The sequence below is a fragment of the Athene noctua genome, chromosome 1 (assembly GCF_965140245.1).
Source record: "Athene noctua chromosome 1, bAthNoc1.hap1.1, whole genome shotgun sequence".
Taxonomy (NCBI): Eukaryota; Metazoa; Chordata; class Aves; order Strigiformes; family Strigidae; genus Athene; species Athene noctua.
The window spans coordinates 231,110,376-231,134,830 of NC_134037.1; the positions used below are offsets into that span (position 1 = coordinate 231,110,376).

The window sequence follows — 24,455 nt, forward strand, 5'->3', positions numbered from 1 at the left end:
CCGTCGCCGCGCTCCCTCCCTCCGCCCCGGCCCGCCCCACCGGCGCGGAGCGTCTGGCGGCGAGCGGAGCGGGGCTGAGCGGCGGGGCTGCCGGTGCAGCGGCGATGTGAGTGCCGGGGGCTGGGAGGGAGCGGGAGGCGCCGGCCGCGCTCAGCTGCCCGCCCTGAGGGCGGGGGTCGGGCAGCGCCGGTGGCGCGGGGTGGGGGCGCCGGCGGCCGCGCTGGGCCCAGGCCCGGCCCCGGCCCCGCTGCCCGCGGGGAGGCCGTGGGGCGGCCTGGGGGTGGCCGGGCCGCGGCTGTGCCCCAGCTGCGGCCGGCGACCCCTGCCTCGCTGACCGATTTATTTCCCTCTCGCTGCGGTCCCTCTGCTCCCGTCCCCCCACTCCCCTCACCGGTTGTTTGTTTGTGCTGCGTTTTCGGTCCCTTATCTCTCCCGGACACGCCGGGCAGCGTCGCCGCCCGCCGGGGGCCTTCACGCCCTGTTCCTCCGCCCCCCCTGCCCCCAAACCGCGGCCGCCTCTGGCGCAGAGTGAAGCGTGGGGAAGAAAGCCTCTGCGCCTTGGTTTTGCAGGCTATCGCTGCCTCTTTTAAGTGTTTGATTAGAAAATTTGTGTTGTTATCTGACCATATTGGGGAAGGGGGGGGGCTGCGGTCTCTTTTAAGTGAGAATGTCATATGAATGGCATTTGTTCGTTTCTGTTAACTTTTCAAGATAGCCCAACTTCCCTGCTGAAAACAACGTTTTAACCTGGTCAAAAATTCTTCACCCGTTCTTTCTGTGGGGAAGTATTTGATGGTTAGTGTATATGAGCCTGTCTTGCAGATTGGTACTACTACATAGAGCAGAGTTCTTAATTTCAGTTATTGCTAAAATTACACCTGAACAGTTTCCTGACCCAAATTATGCTGCTGGTTTTTTCCTCTCTTCTAATTCTTATCATATTCTTCCTGACTTAGCCCATATCCTTATTCTACATATACAGCAGCAGACTTCTGCTCTCAGTAGATATCCCTGACTTAAGATATTTAACTTTTGAAGGCTGACTCAGGCGGTTTTCTTTAGTTTCCCTATATAAAGAAAAAACATGCACTTGTGGAGTTCAGTTTGTTTCTCTGATGCCTATTTAGGATGGAATGAGTGGCATTTGGAGTCTCCATCTATTGACATGGAGAACTTTGACAACTCGGTATCTCACTTTTTGGACAACTGAAGTTAGGGGGGATGAGATCCGTTGGAGCTCCATACATGGTCTTGCCTGCCCTGATATTCCTGCATTCTTGTATATTGTTAAAAATATTTTTAGTGTTACCTTTCAAGTTATCTAAGCTAAAATTTAGAAAAGAGATCTGGCAAAGCAGATCCATGTGGATGATCTTAAGCAGCAATACAGGTCAGACTGGGCAGCTTCTGCAGACTCTGCTCTCTGCTCAGATTGTCCTGCGGGACATTATGATTTGTATGTTGTTCAGAGGGGGCTAATATAATAACAAAAAGAAGCAGCCACTCGGTTGTGAACTAGAATTTACAGAAAGATTGGCAAAAATACAATAGTCTTTAAGGCCAGAAGAACTAAACCCTTCAGGGAACTGCCCTGTTTCATGTGGATGTCTCATTCAGTAGTACTCTGTAGGAGCCCAGATACAGATATATATTCTGTGATATATTAGAAGGCCATCAAGCTAAGGTTAGGTAGGATAGGCCCACAAACTTGGTGTGTCAGGGATGCTCTTTTCTTGAGTCCTTATTTTTAAATACTATTAAAAAAAAAAAAAGGGTATGTATCTAAGAAGAGGTTTTAGGGTAGGATTAGTGCACTATGAATGATGAAGTTGCTGTAAATTATTTGGGAGCATGGGTTGTTAGGGCCATGGCACTGGGACCTACTTCACGGTACAAGAAAACCTTGTAATTTTTGGCCTCCTTCCCTGCCAATTTTAGTGTTTCATTCTTAGGTCTTACCAATGCTGCGATATGTGAATTAGCATTAGCTGTTTTGGAATGGTTTTCCATGTGGAGGAGGGTCTATTGTGAAACATACATGATTTTTTTCTTTCGTTCTTTCTACTTCTTTCCATTAGACAACTATTACTTTTCTTTAGAAGTACACAGTATTCCCAAATAGAGTTTCTTACTATTTCTGAATACTATGTCCTGTTTTGTGGCTGTTATAGAGCAGCTGCAATAGCTAATTTCCTTGTGTAGTCAAGAACCTGAATCTGTATATTCTTTGTATTACCTGCTTCACACACCTATATTCAAGAAAATGATGCATGCACAGGCTGTTCAGTGCTCAAACCTGCAGAAAGCTGTAAGATACTGACTTTGGGTCAAGTCTTTAGAGGTTGTAGATACTAAAACCAAAGAAGACCGCTGAGCATGTGTATGACGTTTTTTACCCCCGAAAGGCTTATAATCTGGACACATATATCCATGACACAACCTCTCCTGCATCCATGCCAAATTTTAAGTCTGATGTTTTAGAACAGAGCTATTCAAAGCAAATGCTTTCAAATTTTGTTTGCACAGCCATTTTTTTTTTTTTTTTTTGTATTCAGAACCACCTGGAACAGTTGTTTCTTTCCTCCTGCCCCTTTTTAATTTCAGCCAGTATGTGATAGAAACAAAAACCTCAAGTCCAGTCTCAAAGTAAAGTTTGGCAAAGCTGTCTCAGTTGAAGATAGCTTCTTTATGAGGATTTCTTAAGCTTCCCTATATAAGGAAAGCTAATTGCACCACCTGTTAAAACGTTAGTAATACTGTAAGTTGTGAGGAGAAGCTGCTTGTAGGTTGACAGTTTGGGGCCTGGACCCCACTACTGCTGGAGTTACTCTGAAGGTTGCTTTCTGAATGTTGTCAACAGAACCTGTCCCCTTTGTGTGCTCCCAAATATGTGGCTTGTGCTCGAGTGCGTACCCTCGTCATTGCAGTGTAGGCTGCATGATTCTCATGGCTCAAGAAATGAATTGTGCACAGTAAAAATACCTGAGTTTTGCAGTTTTCTCTGTGGATTTCAGTGTTTTCATATCTTTTGAAATGGCAAATGTGGCAGGTGCTGTTAATGCAGAGTTGCTACTTGTTCTTCCCCATCGTCTCACTCACTCTGAAGTTTTAAATTAATTTCAGAAGTCTGAAAATGGCTTTAACATTGATGCTATTTGCACTCTGCAACTATTTGCAGCAAAGAGCTTGTCATTTCATTGAAATTTCAAGAAAGCAGTTTGATGTTTGCTCTCTCTTTTTTCCATCCTTCCCCTTTAGCCCTCTGAACTGTTCCACATTCAGCCCCTGAGTGGTTTGACCAGTAAAAGTTGAAAGAAGATCACTATTCTTTAGGAGATACAAATTTCTTTCAAGTTAGTACAGGATTTCCAACTCTGGCTGAAAGTTTACAGCAGTTTGTCCAGAAGTTGCTGGGTACCCATCTGTATTGGCGCTGCTCTGTTCCCTGTAGCAGGTTGTCAAGCTGACTTGCTCAGCCAGCTCTAGAAGATCAGGCTCCAAGCAGACTTTGTCAGAACCCTTCCCAGGAGGTAGAGCTTCACGGTAAAACTTGCACACCTCTTCAGGTCTGTGTCACCAAGCTCCCATTTGGAGCCACACCGGGGTAAATGTGTATAGTGCTGAACCTCAACCCTGCAAACCTGGACAAGCCACACTTGGTGCACTCTGGACTGACTCTTTGTTTTAGTGAAGGGAAGAAAGATAGTTGTGGTGGTAATGGCTAGCTGGTCAGCTTTCTGGTCCTTAGCAGGTTGGCCCAGCTGTAAAGCTGAAAACAAGAATCAACTTTAACTTTATGGATGTAAGTGCAGGCAGATGATGAGGAAAGTTCTGCCATTTTGACTGCAATGACTTTTTAAAATAACTATGTTTCCCTTGATATGTACACAATTACTCAATTATAAAAGACCTCTGTACCGCTTTTAATAGCATCTACTTCCAAGCCTGTATTTGGCAGATTAATAAAAAAAATTGCATGCCTAAACATTGTCATTGATGTGGATTAACTTTCAGGTTTGTGACCAGAGCCTGTGAATCACTTGGAGCATCCCGCTGAAGTGGGGTCTTGCTTCAGTTGCTGCTCCTTTCCAAACATTCCTCTTTGATTTAATTTCATTGCAGCCCCCTTGGTGCTTTGCAGGCTCCACCGTTGTTACAGTGGCAGATGTTATTCAGTGGATATTTCAGCTGAGCTTGCTGGGTTTTTTTGAGTGGTATGAATTCAAGTGGAAAAATCTTTAAGAGAATTACTCAGCATATAACACTCCTCGTGCTCATAAGTCACAGAATTGGGACCACAATTTACACAATTCATGAATCATCATATGCAGAATTTAAGGTTCCCAAGATATTGGGTCGTCTTCACGGAGTATCATTTACATTTATATGTAACAACAAAGCACCAGCTCCAATCTTTATCAGAACTAGTAGGAGATGAAGACAAAAGGCTTCTGTCATCAAGACCTAGATTTGTACTTAAGCCCCAGGTGTGCTCTCAGGTTCCCCAGCATGATTACTTTATGTGTAGCTGCAGTGGTGTGTGACAGATGTGTTGTCCAGTAGCATTTAGGAAATAAATTGGTGGAATATACAGCTGTGAAAATACTGCTTGTCACACTCTCAGGTCTTGACTTCTGGTGAGTGCAGCTATAGAGTCTTAGTTTTAGCACTTACACTTGATTCTGTTGAAGAGCCATCTCTGTTAGGTGAAACTTGGAAATAGGCAGGTGTTCTTGCACTTCTGAAACATGCAGTGAGGCTCTTTTACAATTTATGTGTGTTCTGTCAGAATTGGCCCATTGCCTTAGGAAGGTTAATGCAGCTTTTAGCTGGAAATGCATCTTAGATGATGTTGAAGGGTTTAGAGACACTGGAGGAGCTATAGCTCAAATAGGAAAAAGGGCCTTGAGGTGTTTCTAAGCTCTGAATTTCTCCCACTCAACTGTTTTTCCAGCCGGAGTGTTCAATTTCCCTTGGCCCTAGTATGTTTTGATATATAAATCTCAAAAGCCTTTTAATTAAATGTGTGACTAAGTAATCACCCAGTTTTAAAGTACACCATTTAGGGATGAGCGGATTTCTGTTTAAATCGGGGGAAGCCCAGCTGCTTCTTCTTAACTTTCCAGAAAATTGCTTGAAAAGCTGCGTGTTGCTAACACAGTATTACTTATAGGTTGATACATTTTTGCAGAGCATATCCTTCATACTTATACTTTTAAATAATCACAGCTTCTTAGAAATGGTGTTTTTTACAATAAGCACTGATAGGAGAGTGTATTTTGATATCTGCTTAAATTTTAAGAGTTGAGTTGATCAAGTCTGATATTAAAGATCTGCTCACACGTAAGGTTTGAGGGTGCTATCGTTCATGGAAGAAGTTTTGTTTTTATTGAATAAAAATGTCAGGAAGTATTTTCTTTGTTCTTTGTACATTGATATTCAGACAGAAGGCAAAGATTCATTTTCTGGACTGATCTTTTTTAATGTTCTTAGTGTAATCTTGACTTGTTTTTGGTTTTGCCCCTCATTCTTTTTCATTTTAACTTAAAAACTTAGAAATATGTTTCTGGAATGTGTTCTGTTGAATCAAAGCATTGCATCTGTTGCTGCAAGCCAGTGAGAAATGCAGTTATTTCTGCACAAGCCTCATCTGGCATTAGAAAGCAGTTTTTGATTTAGAAAAAGCCATTGGAGGGATCACTTGTTTTATTGTTAAATAATTTTATGTACTAACAACTGAGCTCTGAAGAGTTTTACACAAGTTTCCTCCCACATGTGCAACTTATCTAAATTCCATGGTTCAGAAATACTGACATTTTTACACTGAAACATCCAAACAATTTACTGCTGTGTCTGTGACCCCACAGGTCTACAGGTCTATCTGTTCTAGGATTCCCCACAGTAGCTCATGTTGTCCAGAACTGTACCTTTGTGTTGCTAAGCTCACTGTGTACAGTATCCAAAACAGACTTCAACATAAAATCTAAAGTTTTACACTTAAAACATTTATTGTATGCATTTTTATGAAGAACAGTGCAAGTTGCACTTTTCTGACAGTTCTGTGTTTTAATTCGAGTATCTAGAGCTTGTTTATCGCTGGCTTGCTTTGTCTTGTATTTCTGGTTCTTACAGCATCACCTCTATTTTAAAAATTGTGCAGTCTTCAGGGGTCAGATGGGCACAATCCCAATACTGAACTGTGCTTTATTGGTCACAGTAGTCAATATAGCCACTCTTGCTCCCTGTACTGTGTTTAAAAAAAAAAAAAAAAGAAAACTCTTAGCACTCAATCACTCAATGAAGACTAAATTTAGTTTCTGAAACTATACATATACCTATATAAAAACCTGTGGCTTTGATTATTGTTTCAGTTATACATCTTTTTTTTCTCTCCCCAGGGCCGATTACTGGAAATCTCAGCCAAAAAAATTCTGCGATTACTGCAAGTGCTGGATAGCAGACAACAGACCTGTACGATGGTCTACCATACTATATCAATGATTTTGAAGTACTAGGAATTTGAATTGCAGGCTTTTAACATTACTTTTGATATTAATCTATTGATGTATGAAATGTATTTTTAAAAATGCCTTTGTAATACTTGTGATATTTAAAATATATTATGTGGGAGCCAGATACCTACATGGTATGTGCCATTCTGTTTGGCAGTAAAGATAAGAACTTAAATATCTGACCCTGCTTTTTCTTCAAGTTCTGTAACATAACATTTGATCTGTCTTGAAACTTTGTCCGCACCTGTTTCTAGCCTTCATATGCAAGTAGAAAGCAAAACCTGGCATATGTACTGTTTATATACGGTAGGCCTGGTACAGCCAGCACTCTTAGCATTTAAAGCAGGGTTCTTTCATTTCACACAGCCCACAGAACCGTTACTGGGTTACAGAAAGGTGTTTCTGACTTGCAGATGCCTTTTGCAGACTACTAGACCCCTTGGTTTCTTACTTGGAAATAAGTTTTGCATTCCTGACTCAATGCCAGGGGTACTCCTGGAGCTGAGCTTCATCTGGCTTACAGTTAGATACCTGCTGTTCAGAATGACAAGTGTGAGCTAATTGGTTTAGGTTTCTTGTAGTCAGTGAACAGAAATACATGTTAATGGGGGGGATTTGGGTAACTTACAAAGTCTGTCTTTAAATGAGATTAATCATCCCCCGGATGTGCATCCTCTGCACATTGGTTCGTGCAAAGAAATTCTAGGGTTACTAGGTCAGTCTTAGGCACCTAACATCTGAACACCTAAATGAGCTCAGATGTTTTTTGTGAGAACCACATGAGGACTTCGACCGTTGTACCTGTAGAGTTTCTGAACTCCTTCCATTTCCTGCTGGCTTCGGTCTTTCTGGCAGCTTTTTGGCTTGCAGACTGTTCTGTTGTCCTTAGTTACCCAACTCTTCCCATCTTGACTTTTCCCCTCTCTCTCAATAGATTTGTGGATCTGCAGACTAGTTTTAGTTCATGGGATATTTGTGGAGCATAGCATAATCTAATTAAGGACTGTAGCTAATACTTGGCACTCTTAAATAAGACATATGGTTTTTAAAAGTTTGCGTGAAAATAGGGGAAAGAAAATCAAGGGATGATACTTGGAAGGATAGCATGGAGAGAGAGCCCAGATTCCTTGTTACTTGTCACTGATATGTGTGCTGAACAGTGTTATTTGAAACATTATAAGTCTTATAAATACAGACTATGAAATTTTATGGTACCATTTTGGAGTGTTACTGATTTTTCATAATTTCTACGTGGAGTGTTTCTCAGTATTCCTCAATTCCTGTAGCCATTTTATTGCTGTAGTGTTTGCTGTAAGTGTTTTCAGAACAGGTTACATTTAGGCTTATTCAACTAAGTTTAGTCTAACTAAATTTTAGTTAAATTAAAATTGTATGATATGTGTTATATTTACTGGGTTTTTTTCTCGCTTTTAAGAGCATTGAGTTTCATGAAAGAGGAAAGAATCATAAAGAAAATGTGGCAAAAAGAATTAGTGAGGTAACTCAACTATCTTATTTGCACGAACGCTTATTTTTAATCTCTTTCATTATCAAACTTGTCTAATTTATTCTCTTGGGGGTTTTGTTTTGTTTTAGATTAAGAAGAAAAGCTTGGAAAAAGCAAAAGAAGAAGAAAACATGTCAAAAGAATTTGCAGCAATGGAGGAGGCTGCAATGAAAGCCTATCAAGAGGATTTGAAAAGGCTTGGAATTAAGCCAGGTAGTTCATATAGCTGCCAAAAGATTAAAGACAGAATTGAAAGAATATAGAATATGATTTTTTTTTCTTAAATTAGGTTTTAGGAACATGAGAGGAGGCTTCCAGGACTGTGTTTGCTCATTTATTATTTAAAAAAAAAAAAAAAAAAAGTAAGGAGTTTGCAAATTGCCAGTAGTAGAAGTCGTGATACAGAATGTTTTTTGCTACAGTGTTCTCTGGTCCATGGAGCAATCTGATTTGGAGTAGAAAGATGAAACAGTGTGATAACAAAAAATAGGCTGTAGTTGGTGCTTTGAATCAGCAGTGCAGCTTTCCTTAGCTGATTTTATATTTCACTTTTGCTGATGGGAGACAAAAGTTTCTGTTGAGTAGAAGAGGTTGGATTCCCACTGGTGTCCCAACAGTGGAGATGAGAATCTCCTACTCAGCTTGCAGTTGAGCAAGTACTTTTGTTCTGCCCATGTGAAGACATACTATCCTTTAAAAAAAAGCTTGTAGTTTCAAGCTCCTGTAGAAGCTTTTTCATAACTTTTAGTTTCTTTTTGACTGTTTAGTTAGAACTTGTGGGTCCTTACGGTTTTTCGTCTGTATTAACCATCTTTTGATATTTGGACTTACTTATAATGCTATAGTATTGCAACAATGCAAGATTTTTTGAATATCGTCTTTTAAGTTAACCTGCTATGAGTCTTAAGAGTGATGAGTGAAAATATTCATGAGAACAACATTTCCTATATGCTGTTGCTCAAGAGTGACTAATATTTAAGCTCAGATTAGTACTCTTTTTTTTTTAAAGGCAGTATTATTTTCTTTAAGATGATGTAGGTCCCAGCTCGACACAAAGTAAAACACAGAGTAACCCCGTGGAAACTAAAGCAAAGAAAGAAAAGAAAGAGAAGAAGGAAAAGAAGGAAAAGAAAGAAAAGAAAAAAAAGACACCTCAGGACCCCTCAATGCCACCAAAAATTGAAACGAAGGAGTGGGTGCAAGGATTTTCTCCTGAAGGATATACATATTACTACAACACAAGAACAGGAGGTAAAAACTAGTGAGGAGCAAATGCAGATATAGTTATTGGAGATAAATGAGAAAATACTACCTGCATTTCTTTACTCTTCTGCTCTCTCAGTAGTAAGCTGATTATTAAAATGTGAACAATTAGTTGGAGTTTTGATATTTAAAATTCAAGACTTAGGCATCTAGAACTTCTGGTTTTGCTATTTGTTAATAATAGGAGAGTGCTGTAATTCTACAGTTTCTGGAAATGTTTAGCCTTTCAGAGGTTAAGTATACAAAAGATAGCTGTGTTCTTCCTAAAGAACCTTTCTTATCAGGAATTTTAAATAAATTGATTGTGCCCGAGTGAATGAGAGCAGTTATGGATTGCTGTCTGATTGTTTCTTTCCACATTTACAGGATTTAGCTGACTGACTTCTGTTGAGGAGCTATGTGTTATAATCTACTTTAGAGCATAAAAGCAACCCTCTTTTATGATTAGTGAGAGTATTACAGACTTTCTTACAAATTTAAGGATTGACATTAGTATTTACCATAGTTTTTCTTATACAAAATAACTTCCAAAAGGTAAAAACCTTGTGTGTTTAGTTTCTCCTGGCCTGTACTACCATTTAAAAAAAAAACAAAAACCCACACCATTTTTGTACCAAAATTCCAGTATCTATCTATCAACCACAGTAATGGAGTATGGAAGGTGATTAGTCCCAGTAAAGCCAACTGTAATTATGATGCTTTGGTTTATTGTTCATACCATAGTTTGACCAAGGGTGATTTTATTCCAGTGAGGTGTTACTTGTTTGTATGTGTGCACACATCGGTGTCACGCCATTTAGATCTGGTTTTTTTCCTAAAGATTGTTAAACATAAATAGGACTGAATGATGAATGAAATATGTTTTTGTGTTTTAAGAATCACAGTGGGAGAAACCTAAAGGATTCAAAGGCAACTCTCAAAACTCACAAACGGTAATCAAATACTGTTATTCATACTTTTCTTTGTCCTTGTAAACACTTATCAGAAATAAGCTAAGCAGTTTACAAGTCTTCTGATTGCAGAAGATAAATTGTTTGCTCTTAGTAAACTTAGGAAAACATAATTTGAATATATAGAATATTTTATGATATATTTGATGAAAATTGAAACTTTACTATACAAATCTTTTTTGGCTAATTTGTTTATGAAGGGAAAAGAAGTGATAGTGGTGGCTGTGTTTTTACAGAATAGGCATTTTTGATGCTTCAGTCCATAAAATGGAAAGCTGGGAAATTCTGAATAAATTCTGTTCAACCTTTTGTGAATGGAATGAAATATAATTAAAAAAATATATCTTACACATTTGAAATAGTTAACACTCCATTATCTTAGGAAAAACTGAGATTGCATTTTCAGATGCATATTACTTTCTTTTCCTTATTTAAGGCACAGGAAAACTTGAAGAATAGTCAAAAGACAGAAAGATTTCTTATTAATGGGCTTTCCCCTGATACTTAGCACTCCAGGTTTTTGTGCTTCACAACATTAAAAATAGGATTTTTACAACACTGTGGTGTTACATTTCCCCATTTTCAAAATAGGTGTCGTATGTACAGTATGATTTAAAGTCAGTTTTCTTTTGCTTGCTAATGTTGGATTTTATGTTAGAGATCAAAAAAGCCTGGCCTTTTCAGAGTGCTTGACATTCTGTAGCTCTGTATTGTCACATCTCGGAAGGTAACCTGTGCTTGATACCAGTTTACTTACAGTTAGAGGAGAAAATGGTTTTAATTGTGTGTATTTTCAGGCAATTGAATCAATTCACAAAGTGTACATGAAGTTTTGCCTGTATTCTCTCTCTTGTTAAGGCAGTGTTTTATCACAAAAATACAGGCTTTTTCCATCTGGTGTTCATTCCCAAGAGACTGCACACTTCATGTCAGAGCTGCCCATCACATGCTACTCTGGCTTTCTTATTCCTTTATCCTGTGGTTTTGCACAACTTGTTAACCAGCACTTCAACTTTATCTTTTCAGTCAAGGCATAGCTTTGCAATATTTATAAGCCAGTCTTACTGGCTTACAGCCTTCCACTGAAAGAGGTGGTCCTGTGACTAATCTTGTACGGTCCTTGGTGCATGTTTGCCCTGACAGTGAGCTAGTTCATAGTGCTTTGCAGGCTTAATTCCTTGCCATCAGCTCTCTGGGTAATTGGAGAGATGCTGGTGTGGGGAGAGCAGATGGAGGAGAGAAGGAGCTCCCTTCTTGGCAACAATTTGAAGTTAGCTCATCTCAGCTATATCATAAACACACACCTTCAGCCTTGGATATCTCTCTAATGCCACATGGCTGTATTTTGCCATTCCTCCCTCACCCTGCTCAGTGACTTTGTCATGTCTTGAGTTATTTTTGCTATTGCTAAAAACAGGCATCCTTATTTAGTCTGAGCTAAAGATATTGGGAACATTTCAGATCTCTAACAAGGACTCACTGCTCAGAAATTAAAGGGCATGCTTGCAATATGTAGTGTGAGTGAGATTCACAGGCCCTCCTTGTTTTACACCACATCAGCTTGCTTCTCAGACTTTGTAAGAGGTGGAAAGGACAGAGTAATGAAAAGGCATGTTGAAGACTACCTGTAGCTTCAGTTAGATTGACATCATGCTTGTTAGCATTTATGTAGTTGGATACTCAGTATGCCTAGTGTCGAATACCTGCTGAAAACCTTTAAGAACCAGGTCTAAAACAGTCAGGATCTAACTAACAAAAAGGATAGACTGTAGTTAAGTCTAGTTTTTTGTCCTCTTTCTACTTATATAAAATGAATTTTTCTTTTGTTGAAACGGATACACTAAAACTTTTGAGAGCAAAACTTTGAGGAAACTTGCTCACTGAAGGCTTTCTTGCCTTTGCCTGCTCTGAATGTACTGGTACAATTTTTCCTGTTTATAGAGCAGGTGTGAGAAATTTAACTTATTATTTTGTTGTGTTTTTTAAGAAAACAACAAAGTTTCAATAGAGTATTAAGCAAATGTATAGGTATCTGTGTGCAAAAGCCTATCTCTCTGTATGTGTCTGTATATACACATAGACATTTATTAATGCAAAAATAATGTATGGTGAAGCTGCATAGGTGTTCTGCCTAATAAAGGAGAGCGAGCAGTACTTAAGGAGCAGTGAAGTAGTTGTATGTGTAAGGGTTGATGAAAATCAGGTTCTTAAGGAAGATCTAAAGTCATGGGATTAGCTGTGGCTGATTCTGCAGAACATCTTTATTTTAATTACACATCCACAAAGACAAACCATCACCTTCTGCCACACTTCATATGTAATTTATTAATCAGTAGGGAAAAACAGTGCTTTGTTGAAACTGGTGCTTTACTAAAGAATTTAATTCATTGGCATGCATGCTGGCAAAGTTTGATTCTTTGATTATTTTTGGTGAAGATCTATTTTGGGATAGATTTTAGAAGTTTTATTAGTTTATGTTTAATATGTGATAGTATTTATTGGTATTGGTATTCTGTAGCCATGAGTCTTCCAGAGAAGTTTTTTATCAATCTCTACTAAAGATGATGGCACAAACAGGAGATTACAACCTCAGGGGTGAATATTTTGCAAAATAAAAGCCATTTAAAATAATGGCCCATTTGAACTGTATGGCAACATTTACTGTACTGTCTCATACTAATTATGCACTGTTTGAAAAAAAATTGTGTATGTGCATTTGCAGTATTTTGAGTTAAGCAATTCAATATCATTTGAGTCAAAGGGAATACTTTCTAACAACTTTAGGGGTTTAAGCTTTAAAACAGTAAAATTATCATGAACAAAAAATACTCAAGGGTTGAGTAATCTTCTAAATGATGCTTTGCCTGATTTTTAAAACTTTTTTAATTAGCTCCCCTATCTTTTTCTTAGGCAGCAGAATGGGTAGAAGGTGTCTCTGAAGATGGTCATACCTATTACTATAACACACAAACAGGAGGTAAGGAGAGGTTGCTTTCCAGTTAAGCTCATTTCAGAAGAGAGTGTTTTCAGAGAAGTATTTTGTTTTGCAAATAACTGCATTTTTAAGGCCATTACTAATGTTTGTATTTTTTAAGCTGCTGCCTTAGTTGAAATACACTCGTTGCTTAAGTCAGTACTGGCTTTTTAGCTATATTGTCAGTGTGTATACCTTTGTGTTTCATAGGTTTGTTTTAGACATTCAACTTAAAACTCTAAACTATGGGTTCTTCTTTTCTACATGTGTATTGAAATTATAGTTTGGAAACCAGAAAGGGGGAAGGATTTTGTTTTGACAGGTATGTAGGACTGAATAAGAATCTCCTAAACTTTTCCTCTTACTGACATAGCATTGGTAAGAGAGTCCAGAATTCTACCTCCTACTTCTTTTCCCTGTTTTTTTTCCTACATGGGGAACTTTGTGGTAACTCCCTCAGAACAGGCATCTGTTTTCTAAATCTGTTTGAAACATTTTAAGGTCAATGATGCCTCTCTGGAGAGCAAGTGATTTTACGCTGGCTATGAATTTTCCTTCTGCTGTTGGGTATGAAGTGGCATTCCTAACGATGCCAAGAATAGAAAAAACCCCAAAACCTTTCAGTTTTTCAACATGCCATTCCCCTGCCCAAACAATTTGTGATTTCTTTTGAAAGGCAAAGGAGGTGCTTGTTATTTTTCAATATTGCCTTCTAAGTTGAGATAAATTTTATGCCTTTGGTTGTGTTGGTTTTTAATGTTCTTCATGGACACATGACACTCGTGAAGAATGTCTTTGTAATCATTGTGTTTGGTAAAATTTTGGCTTGTGAAATTTTAAAGTAATCCCTTACTTTTATATAGATGTGTCTTGGAAATGCTTGAAAATTGCTTGTCAGCTCTGTTAACGCTAGTCCCATTCTGTGAAGACAAGACAAATTTTTAGCTAATGGAAACAGTAGTAGTGTCTCATCTCAGGCACGTAATTTAGGAGACCAATACCTCTAAGAGTGAGTCATGCTTTGGAAGGCTGCATCTTAGTCCACTGGCTCTATGTGACACCTAGGGAAGTGAATTTCTCAGTTACTCATGTAAAGCTAGATGACAGCAGTACCCTTAAGAGACTGTTCTGTTCACGCAAAGTCACTCATTGCCAGTTTCTTACACCTTTACTTCTTCAAGATACATTTAGGTGCATATCTGTTAAGTGTTGTTTTCAGCTAGGGATTTCTTTGGAAATAGATAAATTAATTGGAGAAAGAGTAGTTTTATTACATTTGAAAGCAGCTATAAAATTATAGATTGAAAGTTGGTGTACTTTTGCCTTATTGTAACTAAACTCAGTTTTAAGACCACTGAGTCAACTTTTATTTAAATATTTCCTTTTAGTATATTTGCTGGAATACTACCTTTTCATTGAAAATTAGGTCATATCCTGTACATACTTTCATGTCTTTTCAGATTGATGTTTGCATTTCCTTGTTTGCTTGACAGCTCTTTAGTTAGAGACTTAATGTTACTGAGCCAAGTAACACAGGGAAAGCGTTTATCTTCCCAGAGAGCTGAGGCTCACAGTTATCGTTCTTTACCCTATTTCTGTAGGGTAAGACAATTCAAATCAAGTAAGTACCTCTAGAGGGCAATTTGTCTGTCCTGTGTAAGGATGAGAGAGACCACAGTCTTGTGGACCACAGTTCTCCATGAATAATATTTTCCTTAAACACTAAATAAAACCAGCTTTATCAACGGTGAACTCAGCTGTTATGACTGTATCTCTGCTGGGAGGTGAAATGTTATCTTTCTGATTATGTTTATTAAAACAAGCATACTGAACAAAGGCAAAAGCCTTGTGTTAAATTGTTTGCTGTATTTTTGCATAAGGCAGCACTGCTTCTGAAAGGTGTTGTGAAAGCAATAACAGATCAGAATTAGAAACATAAATAATGTGGTTGTTCAAATATCTTGGACAGTATCCACATGGGAGAAACCGGATGGTTTTGTTTCATCTTCAAATGAGAAGAGTCAACGTGACAAGCATTCTGAAGAGCTTGCTGAAACAGATTCCAAAGCGTCTGAATCAGACTCAGAAGACAGTGAAAATGAAGCACAGAGTTCAGAAACAAATTTCAAGGTAAATTTTCTCTTCAGATTTATTTTGCATACAGTATTAATTTTCTAGTATAAGATGATTTATCTTTTATCTCTTGTGATAGGCTGTACTCATTGTAATGAAGGTAAACCATGTGACTGAAAGCGGAAGTTTGCACTTGTTTAAATAGCAAAATGAATCTTTATTCAATTATTTGGCCCATTAGTGGCACTGTTCCAGAAGAGATAGCATCATCTTTCCTTCAGCCCACCAGAAGTAGCTTGAATTCTGCAAGAAATGTGATGTTCTCTGAGAAGGGTCACTGTCATTGCTCTGAAATGGTTTGGATTTCAGTTTGAGGATGACTTCAAACCTTCACTGCTAAACATGATTGCCAAGAGACCTTCAGGGAATGCTTTTGACTGAAAATTACATGGTTGTAGTTTCCTTATTAATTTGAAAAGACATTGGCAGCACATAGTACAAAAACTGTATCAATTATATATTTCTATCTTTAGATTTAAAACTTAAGATAAAGAATATGATTATGGCTCTGGTTGGGTCAGATGTTTTTTCTGAAACTGGTAGTTCAGAACAGGCAGAGACAGTTTAAATATAAAATGTATTCATAGACAGATATTCTAAAATATATATTTTTGTATCACCATACATCATTATAAACTACTACCGGGTATTAGCTGTGAAGTATGTGTATCTGCATACACAGAAAGCTCTATGAATTTTTACCTTTTTTTTTTTAGGATACACTAAGCTTTGTTTTTAAGTAAGTTTATATTGTTCACTCCTTGCTAATTTCAGCCTTGATAGATGTGATTTTCCACCTTTAACATTTTGTAACACTTAAGATTTTTTTTCAACTCTGTGATGAAAGCTCAAAGAGAAAAATATATTCATTGTTTCAAGTTACTCTTGGTTGAAAAGTATGAATAGTAGATAATAGTAAATTAAATATGTAAAATAAAGCTACATTATGTTTTTATTTAGGCATTTTTGCTTAAGGTGGGTTTTTTCCTCTTTAGAGGAAAGGAGATAATGGTGAAGAATCAGAGGAAGGGAAAAAATCTCCCAAAACTAAAAAGTTAAGTCCTTATGGGAAATGGCGAGAAGTTAAGTCAGAAGAAACTGTTGATAAAGAGAAGAGTACCTCAGCTTCCCAGGAAAGCTCTAGTGACACACCTAACAAGACCAACCCTTATGGAAAATGGAAAGCAATTAAAGAAGAGGGAGAAGAAGAAGAAGAAGAACCATGGTGAGGCTCTTTTTTTTTTTTTTTTTTTTTTACCATAGTTATTTTCATAATACTTCTTTCCAGAATACTTGTTTCCAAGAGCTGAAGCTTTTTCTTCTGAATTCTGGCAGAATTAGCATGTCAGTGATTGGAAATGTAGCCCAAATACAATTCTTTCCATATGATTATTTTAACTAAAAGCTCTCCCTGGCAGATAGTGGTGGTGTTTTGGTTTTAGTGTAGAGGTTCACCATGAGTACAAAGTAAAGTGATTTGGAGGATCATTGTCATTCATAATTTCTGTCAGAGGCAGAGTATCAACTATTTAAAGGGAGCTTATGTTCCTTAACATCGTCTCCTTCAACACTCTGGTTCAGCTGCCTCAGGAGCTCTTGTGACTGTTTTTTTCAACTACTTCCAGCCTTGTAACAGCATAGGCAGTTTTCTCAGTGCCTCCAGCTTCCAGGCTAAATTCTGTTTCTTTCTGATGAGTAATTAGTTGGTCTAACTCTGCCTGAGTTCAAGATCTATCTTGATCTTCTAGGACCATCAGCAACCTTAACTTGGTCGTACTGGTTTAGCATTGCTTTGAATTCCTTCCCTGTGGGATCAATAGTTGCTGACATAATGACTATGCTTTTTTAGACTCTGAGCAATTTCTACTTAAGCCTGGTATGTTTGGCTGAGTTACTTCCACAAGCAGTGAATTAATTCTCACTTTGTGGTGTTGTACTAACTCTTTTAACTGTTCACTTGAAGGACACAACCTAAAAGACACTTCAAAATTTTTGTCTTACTTCCACCCAGTATTGCAGTAAAGGATAACTGTTTATCTTGTTCCATAATTTCCCTCATGTTGAAACGAAGTTAAGCAAAACCAAAACAAAATTCATTACAACATTTTCTGCTGTCACTATGGGTAACTCCTGGAGGCTCTTATAATGTGGTGGGAGACACTTTCTGTAATGATTTAACTAAGGAGATGAAAGACAAAACATGTGTAATCTAGTTATGCCAGTTTTAAATCTGGAAACTCACTCTCTCTCCCATGTCCAACCAATGTACTGCAGATGTTTTCATGACACGCGTCTGATCAGGAGGTTTGTTTTGGTTTGCCTAAGATGGCTCTTTTTTTTTTTTTTTTTGTGGAACATGCTGTCTTTTTTGACCAGTTTCTTCTTGTGCAGCTGTCTACGAGTCTAGATAAATTAGGTTTCAGAGAATGAAAACAGTATTTTCCCTCATATTCACCCCATTCTCCATCATTTTAGTTATAAATTATTCAGCTGATAGAGTTTTGAGACTGTTCAAACCATATTAAGCACTGATATACTTCCTTGGAGATGATAATGTTCACGTAACACCTCCTGTATTGGACCAGCTAACCACTCCTTGACTCCAGAGCTGATAAATTCATTCAGGTTTTTGGAAAGCACTGTCCAATAAAAAGTGCTTTCAGCAGCTGAACCTTATATATCAGTCTGTACATTAACACACAGCCTTGAGATATACACAGATGTAAATGAGACCACTGCAGTTGTTCATTATTTACTTTAAATTGAGCCTGGGCACAGTGCCAGCTACTTTCAGCAGGTTTACATTTTTGGGATACTCTAACAGTTGAGTGTTCTTGACTTGACTGACTTGCAGTCATTCTTGTGGCTCTTGTTTGGGTGCTTGAGCTGATCTGCACCTTCCTTGAAGCATAGGACCTGAAACTAAGAGTAGCACATGAGCTGACATCAGACTGACACTCAGTAGTACTGAAAGATTTCTTGTATGATTGGAGAGGAATACAATGTGTATGTATTTGCAGCAGTGTTAGGCTGGTGTGATTCCTGATGGACTTGTGATTTAGATAATTTTCTGCGAACTGTTCAGTTGTTCTCCACTGTATGTTTGTGCCATGGGTTATTCTTGTAGAACGCTATGTTTTGCTGTTGAACCCTTAAAAAACGCTGGGTCATTTTTAGACGGTCTTTGATTTGTTCAGATGAGTATTAGCTGTGATCCTGTTTTCCAAAGCTGCTTCCCCCAGCTTGGGGTCACTGGCTGCATTGGTAAGCCTGTTCTCTCTTCTGTCATGCAGACCCTCAAGGATGGACACTTGTGGAAAACTAACTCAACAGCATTTTGACAGTGAACCATTGCTAATTACTCACTGACTACTGTCTTTCAACATTCTTAAATTGACACACATGCGGCCCTGTTGTCTTTTGCAGGACTATTTACATGATGAGTGCTTGGGCCGTCCTATAAGCTCTGTAGAGAATTAGGTCTTTTTTTACTTTTTATAACAACACACAGAGAAGAAACTAAGATTTTTATTTTTTCTTCTTGATCCCTGTCACGATGATGATCTTGGCTAGAAGACTGCATTTAGCTCAAAGCTGCTTTGACAATTAAATACGGATGTTACTGTCTGCAGTACTCCATGTAGATTAACCCTTTTATGTTTTCCTCCTCTTCCCAGTGAAAAAGTGGACCTGGAGCTTCCTAGTACAGAGAGTGACAATCTACCGCCTCCAGTGCTAGAGGTTCCAGAAGATGCAACAATGATATTTAAGGAGAAGACAGTCACCTCCCTTGGAGACCTGACAGAAGGGGTGCCAACATTTAAAAAGAGGAAATTTGAAAATGGAAAATCTAGAAACCTGAGACAAAGACTAAGTGATCAGTAATACTTAAAAATCATTTTAGATTCCGTTTAAGCTAGACTGAATCAAAAGTTTAATATTTTAAACAGGCTTTTATAAAGAAAATGTTGGATAGGAATTAAGGATTTATAGGTATTAAAACATACGTGAGTTGTAATATTTTTTTATTTTATTTTGATGTGATTGATTTTGGAATGGAAGTCTGTGTTATATTACTTATGCAATATTGTAAATACATTTATTTTTTATTTTAACCATGCAATCTAATTTCAATTTGCTCTGTGTGTGCTGTTTCAAATACATTGCATAATGTTTTTTACTCCCTTTCTAAATTTGGGAGAATATAGTAATCCTTAATCTGGCAAAAATAATGCAGACCTTTCATTTTTACGGAGGAACTGGATCAATGGCATGTACTAGAGACTAAAATCATCCCCCAAGATTGTTTATGTGGAGTAGTTTCCCAACTAATGAGTAAAAATATTGTGCTTACTAACCTTTGGCTAATTGCTTGCAAAAGAGTAGGTGGTGAGACTGCCAACATTTCAAACAGATCATTTGAAAGCTGTTTTTGGAGGAGTTAGTCACATCAGTGCCACTCATTCCAAATGACATTCTGAAAAATTATTTGTGTACATGCATGATAAATGTATTAAACCTCTGCAGAAGATTGAAACCTGATTAATCTTAACTTTTAATAACAGCACCAGAGCCACCCCTGTTGGAGTAGATATTTCCATGGTGTCTTTCTGTTGTGTTTTGCTTTACTGCTGTCTCTACTTTAATTTTTCTGTCTTTTTACACATCAAATTTCCTTTTTTTGGTCTTGTTTTCTTTTTGTCTTTTTCCGTGTAAAAAAGCAATTGCCTGATATTTTCATGAAAAATTACTCCAAAGACCTGACCCTGCTACAGCATACAGCACCCTTTTTGAGGTTGATGGGTTTTGGCTGTTGATAAGAGGAGTGTATTGAATAGTTGTTGTGTTTGCTAAGCTGAGCAGAGTTAAGTGTATTGAAGCTTCATCTTCTCAGTATCATAGGAAAGAAAACCAAGAGATGGATAAGTAGAGCTGATGGCTCTACTGTCCAAGATGGCTTGGACATTTTCTTAAGGACTTAGATTTAATTTCTTCACTTGGTGGGATTGGTCTGCATTTAACATCATCAAGATTCATTGGCTGTGTAAGAATACAGCTACGCTCATTACTTCTCGAGGTATCAGACAGTGGACCATAAAGGTTCAAATCATGAATCCATTAAAAAATATGTCTCTGTTCCTAAAGCTCACAGTGTTTTGTTTGGGAGAGTATCAGTCAGAAACAGAGGGTGCAGTTAAGACAGTTGTCAGACTCCAATACAGCAAATTAGAGTTGGTAACTGCTGATCTTGAGCTTCATTGAGAAAACAACTATTAATCTGTCAGATCAGCGGAGAATGGAGTGCAAAACAGGGAATTTGGTTTATCATGTATTAGAAAGGAAGCTGAAGTCCTTTTTTCTATTCTATGATATTTTCTCTGTGTGTGGAAGAGAATTAAGTATTGTATTTAATCCCATGTATTTCTTTGGCTTCATCAGGGTTGTTGTATTTCTTCCGATGTTTGTTGAAAGTTTCCCACCATAGCTAGCTAGCCCTGGATTGTCATTTTGAGATGCAGGATGCATGCTGGAGGCTCTCACAGTCATAGATGCAGGAATGTACAACGTACTCCACATGAAAGACCTCATAGGCAAGGCTAGAACAGAAATGTTGTTTCTGCCAAGGAGAGGTTGTTGGGTTTCTTAGAAAACAGATTTTTCAAGTTTTGTTCTTACTTGAACACTACTCCAGCAGCTGGGAGCCTGTCTAACTTGAAGCCTCCATGTGTTTGTGATCAGTTTACATTAATTTCCTCTTAGTTTACACAAGTTGCCCTTCAGCTCAGTGGCTTTTCTTCCTCTTGAATCCATTGCATCTTTTCTCTTGGGAATCGCATAGAGCGTCCTTGTGTGAGAGGACCCTCAGTGCTCCACCAGCACTTCTCTTCATCCATTCCAGCCTGAGTTTGCCTAGATACTATGTTGAAGGAAGATTAAGGCCACTCATGATGCCACTAGTAGTTCCTTAACACACTGGAAGTAACTCTTGATACATCCCTAAACCACATTTGCCTTTCACATGACTGCATCATGCTGTCTGCCATGGGTGCCCTGTGATTGACAGTACAACTAGCTCCTTCTACTCCTGTGCCATTGGCCACTGCTGAGTTGAACAGCTGATCATGCTTTGATTTCAAGTAAAATTTTTTCTTCTTACAAATTTGTTTGTACTGCTGTACTCATTCTGCTTCTGTTACTCCAAGCCTAAAGTATAAAAATTTCTTTATGATCTCTGTAAAATGATTTTATGGTTTGTTAGTACAGTTTTATCCAGTAGTATAGTTTTTTGTAGGCTCCACTTTTAATATCCTCTGAGGATGATATCTTTCCTCTTCTAGTGAGGTTCCCAAAATATTAGCATCTTTCCTTAAAAATGTTTTGTCACATGGAAGTGGACATAGGCAGTGATTTAAGATACCTGTAACTAAATTGCTCAAGCAGATGTTTAAAAACTTCTGAAAATAAGTGTACAAAACTTGTTTCCCTGAGGAGCTGCTCTTAGTTGTAATATGAACCAAAGCTTTTCATCACGTACTGTGTTAAATAGACAAACCAAAACATTATGACAAAAGATGAAATGTTTTCTTTGTTCACTGCTAGTAAAACTAGTATAACTACCATACACTTGCTTTTGCTGATGTGACTTCCAAAGCCTGCATTTCACAAAGAAATACAGCTCTTCGCTCCCCACTCTGAAAGTGAGTTTGAGGAGAGACCAGTCTTTGTCCTTAAGTGTAAATTATAGTAAGGGCCAGTTGAGTCAGATTTGATATATCCAAAGCCACTGTTTAATTTTGCACTATGCTGTCATTCAATTTCCTTATTGTGTATCTAAACCAAATATTTCCTCTTCTGTACAAAAACACTGTCTTATGTGAGATTTAAGGCAGATGCTGCTTTTCCAGGACATCTGTTCTGCACAGATCTCTCTCCCTTCTGTGCTATCTCCCTGCAGAATCTTCTGCCTTTGGAATTTGCCATAGGAATCCTCTAGGTATTACCACAGTTATGCGCCTCATCTGCTAATATTTCCTTGGGCTGCACTGGCTTTTGACAAAGGAATGTTCCTTTTCTATTTCAGAGGAACAGTGTTTTCAGAAGAGTGTTGTTTTCTGACTAATTCGTTTTCTATCATGCAATGTATTTTTTTATCTGCTTGCCTGCTTTTAATTTCAAGTTCCTTGAGGGAGGACTGTACCCCTGGCTTTATAGGCCATTGTAGACATTATTAGCAATATGAGAAGGAGAGTCGGAGACAAAGTGGGAGTCATTGCAATTTCTGATGATGATTTCTTTTGTGTGGTTTTGAGCAAGTTGGTTCCCTGCTCTGTACTTTTCTTTCCTTGCCTCATCTTTCACCTGTCTTGTCTGTTTAGAAAGACAGCTTTACAGTACAGGATGCTTATCTTTGGGGTGTGTGTTTTTACAGTAGGACCTGCCTGAAGTTAGTGATGCTTTTAGAAGCAAACATATTGCATATACTAAAAAAGAAAATTATCTTGTTGGGCATTTTTTATGCCAGGAGCTGTGCAGAGATGTGCTCAGTTTGACCCAGGTTATAGAATAAGTCCTGTTCCTATTTAGGCTAAGCCAAAGTTTAACCGTTCACCCAGGAATTTATAGATTGAAATCCAGACTTTCCCAGCAAGGGTAAGGTTTGCTTTTTTGTTTGACTCTCGTAGACAAGATCTGTGCTGCAGCATCATCAGATAACCAATATTCAGATTTAGAAGGTGGGACAGCTGGTCATGGAATGGATCTAAGTTAAATTCACTAATCTGTGCATGTATAAAAACATTTCTCTTTTTTCCCCCTGGAAAGAATGTTATGTCAGTGCAAACTTTGGCATCTCAGAAGGGGAGTAAAAAACTTAATTCATGCTGCTTGGTTTTCTTGATTTGCTTTTTGAGTTGTGCCTCCCCTTTCTAGTACAGTACTTTTCTTATTATTGCTGTCTTCCTCAAACTGTCTTATTCCAGTATTCCTATATATGCAAATCTACCTATCACCGCTGTGCCGCATTTCTAGCATCCACCTTCACCTTATCCCCTGTTCTACTGAGATCTTCAGAAAGCTTCACGTTGTCTTATGTAGGCCTCAGTGTCCCCAGATCGCAGCTTATGCCCTGAAGAAGTACAACCTTACCTATTTTCAGACAACAGGCAAGCTATTTCAAGAGTGACTACATGGGCTCTTTTTATTTCCTTGATAATTTGTTTTCCTGAGACAGATTTCATTCCATTCCTCCTACCGGGTTTGAAGCCCTTAAATCTTTTCACTTGTTGACACAAAAGCTGTCTGTATACCTTCTGCTGTCTGCTGTGGCAATCCTTTGGTTCTGTTTTGTCAGCCATCTCTTCAGTCTCTTGTATCTACCTCTTAAGTCCTCTTACCTTCTACCTGCTAAATTATTTAACTTAGAAATCATGTAAGCCATTTGTGTGATTAACAGATTTAGCTTTGTGAAATGTGTTGGGATATAGCTTGAATAAGAGTTTCTGTACAAACCAGAAGTGTTGCACATAATAATCTGAAAAATGCTAAATGTGCCCAAGAGGATTCCCAGAGAGTGTCAGCAAATGCAGGTTTAATTTTTACCTGTAAAAGCAGAAATAGCCTATGTTAAAAAACATATGACAGCATTAGACACACCATGGGCTGAAGACAGTGGATTTCAATGGCTTGCTTAACTGCAGATACAGTGAGGAAAGTGGGCTGATTAAAAAGTGCTTGGTTTAAGTTTGTAAGTATTGTCTGCAAGGTTAAACAGCTGGTTTCTCTTTAACAGCTTCTCAGTTGCAATCACAAAATATTGCAAGCTCTTGAAGTGGAGTTTATATGAAAATACTGAATAAAGCTTTCATTTGAACAATCTGTATTGCTGTTGTTCATCTATTCAAGGGTTTTAGGATAACCTGAGAAATTTGTGGGTGTATATGCTGTTAAAAATGGGACCTGGGGTAAATATAAACCAGAATAGCTATGTAAATATGGAAATGCTTCTTAAAATAAGTACTTTTATTTTGTGGTCACCGACGTACTGTCTGGGTGCCTTCCAGTAGCACATTAAGTGGTTACTGGAAATTGTTTTATTCTGTGCATCAGTTATGAGTAAC

The 24,455-nt window shown here is 38.1% G+C and overlaps 1 protein-coding gene across 1 annotated transcript; it reads left to right on the top strand.

The window, feature by feature from the left end:
* WBP4 (WW domain binding protein 4) lies at positions 1-24,213 on the top strand. Its single transcript, XM_074912380.1, has 10 exons — positions 1-106; positions 6,399-6,471; positions 7,948-8,010; positions 8,109-8,232; positions 9,049-9,270; positions 10,159-10,214; positions 13,143-13,209; positions 15,176-15,336; positions 16,335-16,564; positions 19,017-24,213. Coding segments are annotated over exons 1-10 (1,206 nt in total). The 5' UTR covers positions 1-104; the 3' UTR covers positions 19,225-24,213.
* Positions 24,214-24,455: the final 242 nt, after the last annotated feature.